This window comes from Salmo salar, chromosome ssa15, assembly GCF_905237065.1.
Source record: "Salmo salar chromosome ssa15, Ssal_v3.1, whole genome shotgun sequence".
NCBI classification, from domain to species: Eukaryota; Metazoa; Chordata; class Actinopteri; order Salmoniformes; family Salmonidae; genus Salmo; species Salmo salar.
Window position 1 is genome coordinate 101,313,347 of NC_059456.1, and position 14,136 is coordinate 101,327,482.

The following is a 14,136-nucleotide window of genomic DNA, read 5'->3' on the forward strand; positions in this document are numbered from 1 at the left end:
AGAGGACTGATGACAGAGCTACAGAGAACTGATGACAGAGCTACAGAGGACTGATGACTGAGCTACAAAGGACTGATGACAGAGCTACAGAGGACTAATGACAGAGCTACAGAGGACTAACTACAGAGCTAGAGGACTGATGACAGAGCTACAGATAACTGATGACAGAGCTACAGAGGACTGATAACTGAGCTACAGAGGACTGCTGACTGAGCTACAGAGGACTAACTACAGAGCTAGAGGACTGATGACAGAGCTACAGAGGACTGATGACTGAGCTACAGAGGACTGATGACTGAGCTACAGAGGACTGATAACAGAGCTACAGAGAACTGATGACTGAGCTACAGAGGACTGATGACTGAGCTACAGAGGACTGATGACAGAGCTACAGAGGACTGATGACTTAGCTACAGAGGCTGGATATGAACAGAGGGAGGCTAGCTACAGTATCATAAAGTCCATGAAGGCCTCTGTCTCTACACAGCGGATATATAGCTAGTTACTAAAGTCCATTAGAACCTCTGTTTCTTCATAGTGGATATGTAGCTCGTTACTAAAGTCCATTAGGACCTCTGTTTCTTCACAGTGGATATATAGCTAGTTACTAAAGTCCATTAGGACCTCTGTCTCTTCACAGTGGATATGTAGCTCGTTACTAAAGTCCATTAGAACCTCTGTTTCTTCACAGTGGATATGTAGCTCGTTACTAAAGTCCATTAGAACCTCTGTTTCTTCACAGTGGACATGTAGCTAGTTACTAAAGTCCATTAGAACCTCTGTTTCTTCACAGTGGATATGTAGCTCGTTACTAAAGTCCATTAGAACCTCTGTTTCTTCACAGTGGATCTGTAGCTAGTTACTAAAGTCCATTAGAACCTCTGTTTCTTCATAGTGGATATGTAGCTCGTTACTAAAGTCCATTAGAACCTCTGTTTCTTCACAGTGGACATGTAGCTCGTTACTAAAGTCCATTAGAACCTCTGTTTCTTCACAGTGGATATGTAGCTAGTTACTAAAGTCCATTAGAACCTCTGTCTCTTCACAGTGGATATGTAGCTAGTTACTAAAGTCCATTAGGACCTCTGTTTCTTCATAGTGGATATGTAGCTCGTTACTAAAGTCCATTAGAACCTCTGTTTCTTCACAGTGGATATGTAGCTCGTTACTAAAGTCCATTAGAACCTCTGTTTCTTCATAGTGGATCTGTAGCTAGTTACTAAAGTCCATTAGAACCTCTGTTTCTTCATAGTGGATATGTAGCTAGCTACAATGTCATGAAGTTCTTGAGGGCCTCTGTCTCTTCACGGTGGATACGTAGCTAGCTACTGAAGTCCATTAGGACATCTGTCTCTACACAGTAGAAAGCAAAAGATAAAGCTAGACAGACTATAGTTATTTTGTTATACATTTCTTTCCCCTTGTTGACGTGCGCTGAGGTGAGGTACAGAGGGAGTTAAGGGAATAAGGAAATGATCTCCATTCTCAAAGCCTCTTAATAAAGTGTCACCTGTGCCCTGCACTCTGATTGGGCCTTTCAAGACGACGAGAGGGGCTGTTATGCAAGAGGAGGAGGTAGGACGGAGGGGGAGGGAAAGAGGATATAGTAGGGAGGATGGAGGAGGGAGGAGGAGGGAAAGAGGATATAGTATGTAGGAGGGAGGAGGGAGGAGGGAGGAGGAGGGAAAGATGATATAGTAGGGAGGATGGAGGAGGGAGGAGGAGGGAAAGAGGATATAGTAGGGAGGATGGAGGAGGGAGGAGGAGGGAAAGAGGATATAGTAGGGAGGATGGAGGAGGGAGGAGGGAGGAGGAGGGAAAGAGGATATAGTAGGGAGGAGGGAGGAGGAGGGAAAGAGGATATAGTAGGGAGGATGGAGGAGGGAGGAGGAGGGAGGGAGGAGGAGGGAAAGAGGATATAGTAGGGAGGAAGGAGGAGGGAGGAGGGAGGAGGGAGGAGAAGGGAAAGAGGATATAGTAGGTAGGATGGAGAATTGGAGGAGGGAGGAGGGGGGAAAGAGGATATAGTAGGTAGGAGGGAGGAGGGAGGAGGGGGAAAGAGGATATAGTAGGGAGGATGGAAGAGGGAGGAGGAGGGAAAGAGGATATAGTAGGTAGGAGGGAGGAGGAGGGAAAGAGGATATAGTAGGTAGGAGGGAGGAGGGAGGAGGAGGGAGAGGGAAAGAGGATAGAGTAGGGAGGATGGAGGATGGAGGAGGGAGGAGGGAGGAGGAGGGAAAGAGGATATAGTAGGTAGGAGGGAGGAGGAGGGAAAGAGGATATAGTAGGTAGGAGGGAGGAGGGAGGAGGAGGGAGAGGGAAAGAGGATATAGTAGGGAGGATGGAGGATGGAGGAGGGAGGAGGGAGGAGGAGGGAAAGAGGATATAGTAGGTAGGATGGAGGAGGGAGGAGGGAGGAGGAGGGAAAGAGGATATAGTAGGGAGGAGGGAGGAGGAGGGGGAGGGAAAGAGGATATAGTAGGGAGGATGGAGGAGGGAGGAGGGAGGAGGAGAGAAAGAGGATATAGTAGGGAGGATGGAGGAGGGAGGAGGGTGGAGGAGGAAAGAGGATATAGTAGGTAGGATGGAGGAGGGAGGAGGAGGGGGAGGGAAAGAGGATATAGTAGGTAGGATGGAGGAGGGAGGAGGGAGGAGGAGGGGGAGGGAAAGAGGATATAGTAGGGAGGATGGAGGAGGGAGGAGGGAGGAGGAGAGAAAGAGGATATAGTAGGGAGGATGGAGGAGGGAGGAGGGTGGAGGAGGGAAAGAGGATATATTAGGTAGGATGGAGGAGGGAGGAGGGAGGAGGGAGGAGGAGGGGGAGGGAAAGAGGATATAGTAGGGAGGATGGAGGAGGGAGGAGGGTGGAGGAGAGAAAGAGGATATAGTAGGGAGGATGGAGGAGGGAGGAGGAGGGGGAGGGAAAGAGGATATAGTAGGGAGGATGGAGGAGGGAGGAGGGAGGAGGACTGTAATTATTATGGGACTCTGCTGGGACTTCAGGCAGTATGGAGAATGAGGATAAAACCATCATATAAAATATTGATTGTTCTTTTCATCCTAATCTCAACAACACATGACAATCAAGACAGAGGAGAATAACGATGAATTACTTATTACACAGGAGAGAGATGGAGAGGTGGTGGAGGAAAGGGAGAAAAGAGGGCAAGAAGGGAGAGAGAGAAGGAGAGTAGGAAGAGCAGAAGGAGGGGAGAGATGAAAGGAAAAGAGAAAGAAGGAGAAGGAGAGATAGGAGGATGGAAAGGAAGGGTTGGTTGGGAAGAAACGGCACATCACATGTAAACCTCATACACCCTCCCTACCTGTCTGCCTGGTGAGTCCTCGGAGGACCAGATCAAGGAGAATAACTACTCACACGTCAAAGCGTAGATTCTGCTTCTCCTCAAAGAAGTAGTCCAGGATGTACTTCCTGACAAAGTCTGGGTTTAGAGTGTTGTCAATCACTTCCGTTCTCCCAAACTAGAAGAGGACAGATAGAGGGAAGGGGGAAAGAGAGATATGGAGAGAGAGTTGTGACAAAATAATCATAAACTTTTATGCAGTTTGTAAGAAAGCAGCCCAACTTTTTATTCCTCTTCTCTCTCTTCTCTTCTCGCCTCACTTTCCTCTCTCCTCTTTCTCCTCTTCTCTCTCTCCTCTCCTCTGCTATATCTCCCCTCTCCATTCCTCTCTCTCCTCCTCTCCTCTCTCTCCGTTCTCTCTTCTTCTCCTCTCTCTCATCTTCTCCTCTCCTCTCTCCACCCCTCTCATCTGCTGTCTCCTAACCTCGCTCTCCTCTATCCTCTCCTCTCCTCTCTCCACCCCTCTCATCTGCTGTCTCCTAACCTCGCTCTCATCTATCCTCTCCTCTCCTCTCTTGTAGACACGCAGCAGCAGATAAACACAGTATTTGATTAGTGGAGGTCAATAATCAGTGTTGTAATGGCTGACTGGATCCTACTACTACAGATCCCCTGTCTTTGTTTTATTTCTTTAGTTGGATCCCCATTAGCTTTTGTAGAAGCAGCAGCTACTCTTCCTGGGGTCCACAAAAAACATGGGCAAGTAACAAAACACTGATACACTGACACCGATTTAAAATACAACGATGTAAAAACAATACAATGGCTGGTTGCTCGGAGCTCTTAGCTCGTCTGTCTTGTAAAGTGCAACAGGAAACTATCCTCATTGAATTTAATTATAGCCAGATAATTAATTAATTCTCTCTCTCTCTCTCTCTCTCTCTCTCTCTCTCTCTCTCTCTCTCTCTCTCTCTCTCTCTCTCTCTCTCTCCTTCCCTCTCTTTCTCCGTATCTTTCTCCCTCTCTCTCTCGCTCCCTCTCCTTCTCTCTCCCCTCTATTTCTGTCTCCTTCTCACTGTCTCTCTCTCTTTTTCTCTCCATCATGCAGCCTCTACTTCCTCTCAGTGTGAGAACTGTTGGTGTCGTTACGCAACAGAAACACTTGCCTGTATGTACAGGGAAAGAAAAACACAACAAAGTCGCTGTATTTACTTTCATTTCATTCTCATTTATTTAACCAGGAGAGTCCCCTCAGTAACAATTGGCCAATGTTTTCCAGGGAGTCCTGGGTAAAGCCTTTCAACTGAACAGAGAAACTAAAGCAAATGAATTAAAACATGTGAACTCTCTCCTCTCCTCTCCTCTCCTCTCCTCTCCTCTCCTCTCCTCTCCTCTCCTCTCCTCTCCTCTCCTCTCCTCTCCTCTCCTCTCCCTCTCCCTCCCCTCCCCTCCCCTCCCTCTCCTCTCCTCTCCTCTCCCTCTCCCCTCCCCTCCCCTCTCCCCTCCCCTCCCCTCCCCCTCCCCCTCCTCTCCCCTCCCCTCTCCTCTCCTCTCGTCTCTGTGAACTTAAGTGAAGTAAAGAGTGTGAATTAAAGGATGTGAACTAAAGCGTGTGAACTAAAGCATGTGAACTAAAGCATGTAAGATGGCGCCGATAGAGATGGCAGCTTCGCTTCTAGTCCTTTGTTTTTTTATGTATTATTTCTTACATTGTTAGCCCAGAAAACCTTAAGTGTTAATACATACAGCCGGGAACAACTATTGGATATCAGAGAGACGTCAACTTACCAGCACAACCAACACTACGACCAGGAATACGACTTTCCCAAAGCGGATCCTTTGTCTGCACCTCCCAGGGCATTTGAACTGATTCCAGAGGGCGACCCAAAACAACACCGCCGGAGGAGAGTGCCGGAGCGGTCTTCTAGTGAGGCTTCGGATGCGCGCACACCGCCCACCGCTTCCGAGTATATTACTCACTAATGTCCAGTCCCTAGTTAACAAAGTCGACGAAATCAGGGCAAGAGCTGCTTTCCAAAGAGATATCCGGGATTGTAACACACTCTGTTTCAAGGAAACATGGCTAGCTTGGGACATGCTGTCAGAGTCAGTACAGCCAACGGGATTTTCAGTGCAGTGGGAATAAACATCTCTCCGGTAAGAAGAAGAGCAGGGGTGTATGTTTCATGATTAACGACTCATGGTGTAATTGTAACAACATACAGGAACTTAAGTCCTTTTGTTCATCTGACCTAGAATTCCTCAAAATCAAATGCCGACTGTATTATATCCCAAGAGAACTCTCCTTGGTCATCGTCACAGCTGTGTATATCTCACCCGCAAGCGGATACCGAGAAGGCCATCAAGGAACTTCACTGGACTTTATGCAACTGGAAACCATATAACCTGAGGCTGCATTTAATGTAGCTGGGGATTTTAACAAAGCTAATCTGAGAACAAGGCTACCTAAATTCTATCAGCGTATCGATTGCAGTACACGAGCGAGTAACACGCTCGATCATTGCTACTCTAACTTCCGCAATGCATACAAGGCCCTCCCCCACCCTCCTTTTGGAAAATCTGACCATGACTCCATCTTGTTGCTCCCCACCTATAGGCAGAAACTAAACAGGAAGCACCCATGCTTAGGTCTATCCTACACTGGTCTGACCAATCGGATTCCACGCTTCAAGATAGCTTCGATCACGTGGACTGGGATATGTTTCGGGTAGCCTCAGAGAACAACATTGACGTATATGCTGACTCAGTGAGCGAGTTTATAAGGAATTGTATAGGAGATGTTGTGCCCACTGTGACAATTAAAACATTCCCTAACCAGAAACTGTGGATTGATGGCAGCATTCGCGCAAAACTGAAAGCACGTAACACTGCATTTAATCAGGGAAAGGCGACTGGAAACATGGCTGACTACAAACAGTGTAGTTATTTCCTCCGTAAGGCAATCAAACAAGCAAAGTGTCAGTATAGAGACAGAGTGGAGTCGCAACTCAACTGCTCAAACACGAGACGTATGTGGCAGGGTCTACAGACAATCACGGAGTACAAAAAGAAAACCAGCCCAGTCGCGGATATCGACGTCTTACTTCCAGACAAATTAAACAACTTCTTTGCATGCTTTGAGGACAATTCAGTGCCACCGACACGGCCCGCTACCAAAGACTGTGGGTTCTCCTTCTCCGTGGCCGATGTGAGTAAAACATTTAAATGTGTTAACCCTCGCAAGGCTGTCGGCCCAGACAGCATCCCTAGCTGCGTCCTCAGAGCATGCGCAGACCAGCTGGCTGGTGTGTTTACGGACATATTCAATCATCCCTATCCCAGTCTGCTGTTCCCACATGCTTCAAGATGGCCACCATTGTTCCTGTTCCCAATAAAGCCAAGTTAACTGAACTAAATGACTACTGCCCCATAGCACTCACTTCTGTCATCATGAAGTGCTTTGAGAGACTAGTCAAGGATCATATCACCTCCATCCTACCTGTCACCCTAGACCCACTTCAATTTGCTTACCGCCCCAATAGGTCCACAGACGATGCAATCACCATCACACTGCCCTATCCCATCTGGACAAGAGGAATACCTACGTAAGAATGCTTTCATTGACTATAGCTCAGCATTCAACACCATAGTACCCTCCAAGCTCATCATTAAGCTCGGGGCCCTGGGTCTGAACCCCGCCCTGTGCAACTGGGTCCTGGACTTCCTGACGGGCCGCCCCCAGGTGGTGAAGGTAGGAAACAACATCTCCACTCTGCTGATCCTCAACACTGGGGCCCCACAAGGGTGCGTGCTCAGCCCCCTCTTATACTCCCTGTTCACCCATGACTGCGTGGCCAGGCACGCCGCCAACTCAATCATCAAGTTTGCACACGACACAACAGTGGTAGGCTTGATTACCAACAATGACGAGACAGCCTACAGGGAGGAGATGAGGGCCCTCGAAGTGTGGTGTCAGGAAAATAAATCAAATGAAAGTTTATTTGTCACGTGCGCCAAATACATCAGGTGTAGACCTTACAGTGAAATGCTTACTTACAGGCTCTAACCAATAGTGCAAAAAAGGTATTAGGTGAGCAATAGATAGGTAAAGAAATAAAACAACAGTAAAAAGACAGGCTATATACAGTAGCGAGGCTATAAAAGTAGCGAGGCTACATACAGGCTGATAACCTCTCACTCAATGTAAGCAAAACAAAAGAGATGATTGTGGACTTCAGGAAACAGCAAAGGGAGCACCTCCCTATCCACATCGACGGAACAGCAGTGGAGAAGGTAGAAAGTTAAGTTCCTCGGTGTACATATCACCGACAAACTGAAATGGTCCACGCACACAGACAGCGTGGTGAAGAAGGGCCAACAGCACCTCTACAACCTCAGGAGGATGAAAAAATGTGGCTTGTCACCGAAAACCCTCACTAACTTTTACAGGTGCACAATCGAGAGCATCCTGTCGGGCTGTATCACCGCCTGGTACGGCAACTGCACCGCCCACAACCGCAGGGCTCTCCAGAGGGTAGTGAGGTCTGCACAACGCATCACCGGGGGCAAACTACCTGCCCTCCAGGACACCTACAGCACCCCATGTCACAGGAAGGCAAAAAAGTTCATCAAGGACAATAATAATTTTATACTTAAATGTTCTCATCCCATTCCTTTACTAGATTGTGTGTATTAGGTTTTGTTGGGGAATTTGTAGATATTAGGATTTGCTGTGGAATTGTTAGATATTACCTGTCAGATACTGCTGCACTGTCAGATCTAGAAGCATAAGCATTTCGCTACACTCACAATAACATCTGCTGACCATGTGTATATGACCAATAACATTTGATTTGATTTCAACTAAAGCGTGAGAAGATGAGATGCTATAACTGTAATAGTACAAACTACTGTCTGATGCTGTAATGTGTGTGTGTGTGTGTGTGTGTGTGTGTGTGTGTGTGTGTGTGTGTGTGTGTGTGTGTGTGTGTGTGTGTGTGTGTGTGTGTGTGTGTGTGTGTGTGTGTGTGTGTGTGTGTGTGTGTGTGTGTGTGTGTGTGTGTGTGTGAGAGAGAGAGAGCATGTGCGTGATGTTGTGAGGATGCTTGGTGCTGAAAAGCACACACACACACGCACACGCACACGCACACGCACACGCACACACGCACGGACACACAACACACACACCTCTGTGCTGCGGTTAGTTTGTTCCCTCAGATAATTGTGTCTGTTATGAATAATGCATGTTGAGAGGCCTAGCTCAGTCTTGGAGATGAACATGAATTAATGATGGCCCAGTAGAAAGTGTTACTTACCATAAACTGACAGAGAGAATGAATCATTACAGAGTCAGGTCTTAATGAGCAGTCTTAATGATACGGTACTGCAGTCTGTTATACTACACAGTACTGCAGTCTGTTATACTACACAGTTATACTGCAGTCTGTTATACTACACAGTACTGCAGTCTGTTATACTACACAGTACTGCAGTCTGTTATATTACACAGTACTGCAGTCTGTTATACTACACAGTACTGTAGTCTGTTATACTACACAGTACTGCAGTCTGTTATACTACACAGTACTGCAGTCTGTTATATTACACAGTACTGCAGTCTGATATACTACACAGTACTGTAGTCTGTTATAATAAACAGTACTGCAGTCTGTTATACTACACAGTACTGTAGTCTGTTATAATAAACAGTACTGCAGTCTGTTATACTACACAGTACTGCAGCCTGTTACACTACACAGTACTGTAGTCTGTTATAATAAACAGTACTGCAGTTAGGGCTGTGGTGGTCATGAAGTTTTGTCAGCCGGTTATTGTCATGAAAAAGCCTGTCTGTCTCATGGTAATTGACCGTTAATTAACAGAAACACGGTTAGCGTCTCCAGGCCTCCACACATAGAAGCCTCTGATGGAACATCTACATTTAATAATGTCTAATAAATCAAAATACACCATCACAATAAATCCATTATTTATTTTAGGCAGGTCTAAAGAAACATTCTGATATGAATCTTTTTTTTCTTCAGGAGAACAGAATATGAGTTGGCCTACTGTATGTTATCTGTCTATGTTCCATGATATAGACTGTAGACTTGTTCATTTATCAGACTAGATACTGTATGTTATCTGTCTATGTTCCATGATATAGACTGTAGACTTGTTCATTTATCAGACTAGATACTGTATGTTATCTGTCTATGTTCCATGATATAGACTGTAGACTTGTTCATTTATCAGACTAGATACCGTATGTTATCTGTCTATGATATAGACTGTAGACTTGTTCATTTAGCAGACCAGATATGCTTATAAGTTTCATTATTTTATATTAAATGAGTTTACAGTAAGGAGAATATAATTGAACTTAGCTTAATAAAATGGAAAGGATATTTTTTCCCATTCCGGAGTAAGTGCGCATATGAAGTGGCTATGTTGAGCATTAAAGTGATCATTTGAAACAGGTCCTATAAGATAGATTTAGAGTTATTTGGCAACTTTAGTTGTGAATGATACAAACCTTAGAATGTATCAGAAATCAACACATATATGGGCTGCATGATGGAACTATAGACTGTCGATGATTTGAGAAAGTCTCAAAAAAAGCTTGTTCCCTGTTCCTTCCCTCAGGCTGCACAGCTGTTCTCTCATCAAGTGATCATATTTTCACCCATCAGACTATTCTCGATTTAATCTGGTCTTTACTAATATGTTAATATCCGTTTCGATTTAGAACGGCCCATTATCAAATGGGAAGGAACAGGGGTTAGGGGGGAGAAAAAAAAAAGTAATCCGTGCGCTTTCCCGCTGGTCTGTTTTTCAGTGATGCCTGGTAGGCTACTTTGGTTTTATAGCGGAGCTGTGTTTAATATGAGCAGCTGAGAAATACATATAAGAACACTTACTTCACTCCACACATCATTTGTTTTATTTTGGAGTATAGACTAGACTCGTTACGCACCAGAGACATCTTAAATCAGTTTTGTTTTATCATTTTCTGGCATACGTAATATATGGTAAGCTATATTTTGTATAATGGAACAATCCTCATTTTAATTCAGTCATTTATTTTTTTCGTGCTTGGGGTGATAATCCTATGCATGAGTTCTAATATGCGTACGGATGTGTTTTTAAATTAATCATCACCATTTCCTGTTGTCAGGCTTTGAAACAACATCCACAACGACCATGTTTTATCACTCAGTTTCAACCTGTGATAAACTTCTTTCTTCAAATGGATCATCACAGTGAGGTGAGTAAATGTTTTTGTTTTTAAAGCGGTTTTAATGATAAGTGTTTGATGTGATTTTCCATTTCATTTGCATTGATGTCAGAGTGGTTAGATGGACAATAGAGCCCTGAGTACCAGGCCATTAGGACCTGATGGAGGGACAATAGGGCCCTGAGTACCAGACCCTTAGGACCTGATGGAGGGACAATAGAGCCCTGAGTACCAGGCCCTTAGGACCTGATGGAGGGACTATAGGGCCCTGAGTACCAGGCTCTTAGGACCTGATGGAGGGACAATAGAGCCCTGAGTACCAGGCCCTTAGGGCCTGATGGTCGTTAGTGAGTTGGGTACTACTAAAGCATGTCCAGAGTGCATAACAGGAAATTACCATGACTCAACGGTCACGTGGAATTCTACTGTGGTCATGATTCATGACTGCTGTTGTAGCGGTAATACAGTCACCTCAACAGCCCAAACTGCAGTCTGTTATACTACACAGTACTGTAGTCTGTTATACTACACAGTACTGCAGTCTGTTACACTACACAGTACTGCAGTTTGTGTAACGCCCTGGCCATAGAGAGGGGTTTTTGTTCTTTATTTTGGTTAGGCCAGGGTGTTACATTGGGCGGGCGTTCTATGTGCATTTTTCTATGTTGGTCTGTTTCGTTGATTTTGGCCGTGTGGCTTCCAATCAGGCACAGCTGTAGAGTGTTGTTGCTGATTGGAAGTCACACATAAGTGCCTGTTTTTCCGTTGGGGTTTTGTGGGTAATTGTTTCTGTTTCGTGTTTGCACCTGACAGGACTGTTTGGCTGTCGGTTTTCTTGTTTTTGTATAGTGTTCACGTTGTTTAATAAATTCCTGAAGATGAACACTAACTCCGCTGCACCTTGGTCTACTCTCTCTTCAGACAGCCGTTACAGAATTACCCACCAAAAACGGACCAAGCAGCGGAGGAAGGAGCAGCACAAGGAGGACTATAGGAAGCAGCGCGCTCGGGAAGTCATGGCATCCTGGTCGCTGGAGGTGTTGGAGTCCAGGATTGACTGGACATGCGATCAATTATTTGACCACTGCAACAACCTGCCGAGGGAGAGCGAAGGACACGGGAGGCAGCCCCAATAAATATTGGGGGGTGCACACGGGGAGATTGGCGGAGTCAGGCGGTAGACCTGAGCCAACTCCCCGTGCTTACCGGAAGCAGCGTGGTACTGGTAAGGCACCGTGTTATGCTGTGGAGCACACGGTGTCCCCAGTATGCGTTCAAAGCCCGGTGCGCTACATACCAGGCATCGAGCCAGGGCGGATTGTGCCAGCTCAGCGCGTCTGGTCTCCAGTGCGCCTTTTCGGGCCAGGGTATCCTGCACCGGCTCTGCGCACTGTGTCTCCAGGGCGCAGGGAGGGTCCAGTTCGCCCAATGTCTGCTCTCCGCCCGTGCCGGGCTAAAGTGGGCATTCAGCCTGGAGTATGGGTAAAGAGCGTAAAGTCTAGAACTCCAGTGCTCTCCCACAGCCCGGTTTATCCTGTGCCTCCTCCTCGGACCAGGCCTCCAGTGGATCTTTCCAGCCTGGTCCGTCCTGTGCCACCTCCCAGGACTAGGCCTCCAGTGGGTCTCCCCATCCTGGTTAACCTGTTGGGGCTAGGGGGCAGTATTTTCACGGCTGGATAAAAAAACGTACCCGATTTAATCTGGTTACTAATCCTACCCAGTAACTAGAATATGCATATACTTATTATATATGGATAGAAAACACCCTAAAGTTTCTAAAACTGTTTGAATGGTGTCTGTGAGTATAACAGAACCCATTTGGCAGGCAAAACCCTGAGACAGATTCTGACAGGAAGTGGATACCTGATGTGTTGAATTACCTTTAAGCCTATGCCATTGAAACACACAGGGGCTTATTAATCTTTTGGCACTTCCTATTGCTTCCACTAGATGTCACCAGCCTTTACAAAGTGTTTTGAGTCTTCTACTGTGAGATCTGACCGAACAAGAGCCTTGGAACGGTGATGGCCGATTAGACTCTGGCGCGCAGGTCATGTTGGGTACCCTCGTTCCAATACGTTTTAAAAGAGAATGCATTCGTCCACCTTGAATATTATTCATGTTCTGGTTAAAAAGGCACTAATGATTTATGCTATACAACGTTTGACATGTTTGAACGAACGTAAATATATTTTTTCCCCTCGTTCATGAAGTGAAGTCCGGCGGGCTTAGATCATGTGCTAACAACACGGAGCTTTTTGGACATAAATGATGAGCTTTTTTGAACAAAACCACATTCGTTATGGACCTGGGATTCCTGGAAGTGACATCTGATGAAGAGAATCAAAGGTAATGGATTATTTACATAGTATTTTCGATTTTAGATCTCTCCAACATGGCCGTTAGTCTGTATTGCAAAGCGTATTTTTCTGGGCGCAGTGCTCAGATTATTGCAAAGTGTGATTTCCCAGTAAGGTTATTTTTAAATCTGGCAAGTCGATTGCGTTCAAGAGATGTAAATCTATAATTCTTTAAATGACAATATAATATTTTACCAATGTTTTCTAATATTAATTATTTAATTTGTTGTGCTGACTTGACTGCCGGTTATTGGAGGGAAACGATTTCCTGAACATCAACGCCATAGTAAAACGCTGTTTTTGGATATAAATATGAACTTGATAGAACTAAAAATGCATGTATTGTCTAACATAATGTCCTAGGAGTGTCATCTGATGGAGATTGTCAAAGGTTAGTGCATCATTTTAGCTGGTTTTATGGTTTTGGTGACGCCTGTCTTTGAATTGACAAAACATTACACACAGCTATTGTCAATGTACTCTCCTAACATAATCTAACTTTATGCTTTTGCCGTAAACCTTTTTGAAATCGGACAACGTGGTTAGATTAACCTGTTAGGGCTAGGGGGCAGTATTGACACGGCTGGATAAAATAGAATATGCATATACTTATCACATATGGATAGAAAACACCCTACATTTTCTAAAACTGTTTGAATGGTGTCTGTGAGTATAACAGAACTCAAATGGCAGGTCAAAACCTGAGAGATTCCTTTACAGGAAGTGGCCTGTCTGACCATTTCTTGAACTTCTTTTCCATCTCTATCATTTACTAAGGATCTCTGCTCTAACGTGACACTTCCCACGTCGTCCATAGGCGCTCAGAGCCCGGGAAAAAACAGAATGTCGTCATTCCAGCCCCAGGCTGAAACACATTATCGCCTTTCTCAAGTGGCCGATCAAGGGACACTGGGCTTATGCGCGTGACCCCGACCGCCCCCGCCTTTGGGATTTTTTCCTCTGTTTGCCGAAAAGGAGATTCCCTGTCGGAATATTATCGTTTTCTACGAGAAAAATGTCGTAAAAATTGATTTTAAACAGCGGTTGACATGCTTCGAAGTACGGTAATGGAATATTTAGAATTTTATTGTCACGAATTGCGCCATGCGCGCGACACTTCTTTACTATTTCGGATAGTGTCTGGAACGCACGAACAAAACGCCGCTATTCGGATATAACGATGGATTATTTTGGACCAAACCAACATTTGTTATTGAAGTAGCAGTCCTGGGTGTGC

General features: G+C 45.4%; 1 protein-coding gene across 4 annotated transcripts in view; it reads right to left on the reverse strand.

Annotated features, from left to right (window-relative positions):
• Positions 1-14,136, reverse strand: part of LOC106572802 (copine-5) — a 213,880-nt gene that overhangs the window by 152,248 nt on the left and 47,496 nt on the right. For all 4 annotated transcript variants that reach the window (XM_045696442.1, XM_045696441.1, XM_045696440.1 and 1 more), the window contains exon 4: positions 3,377-3,480. In XM_045696442.1, coding sequence (XP_045552398.1) covers positions 3,377-3,480 — 104 coding nt within the window. The remainder of the gene's footprint in view (positions 1-3,376; positions 3,481-14,136) is intronic.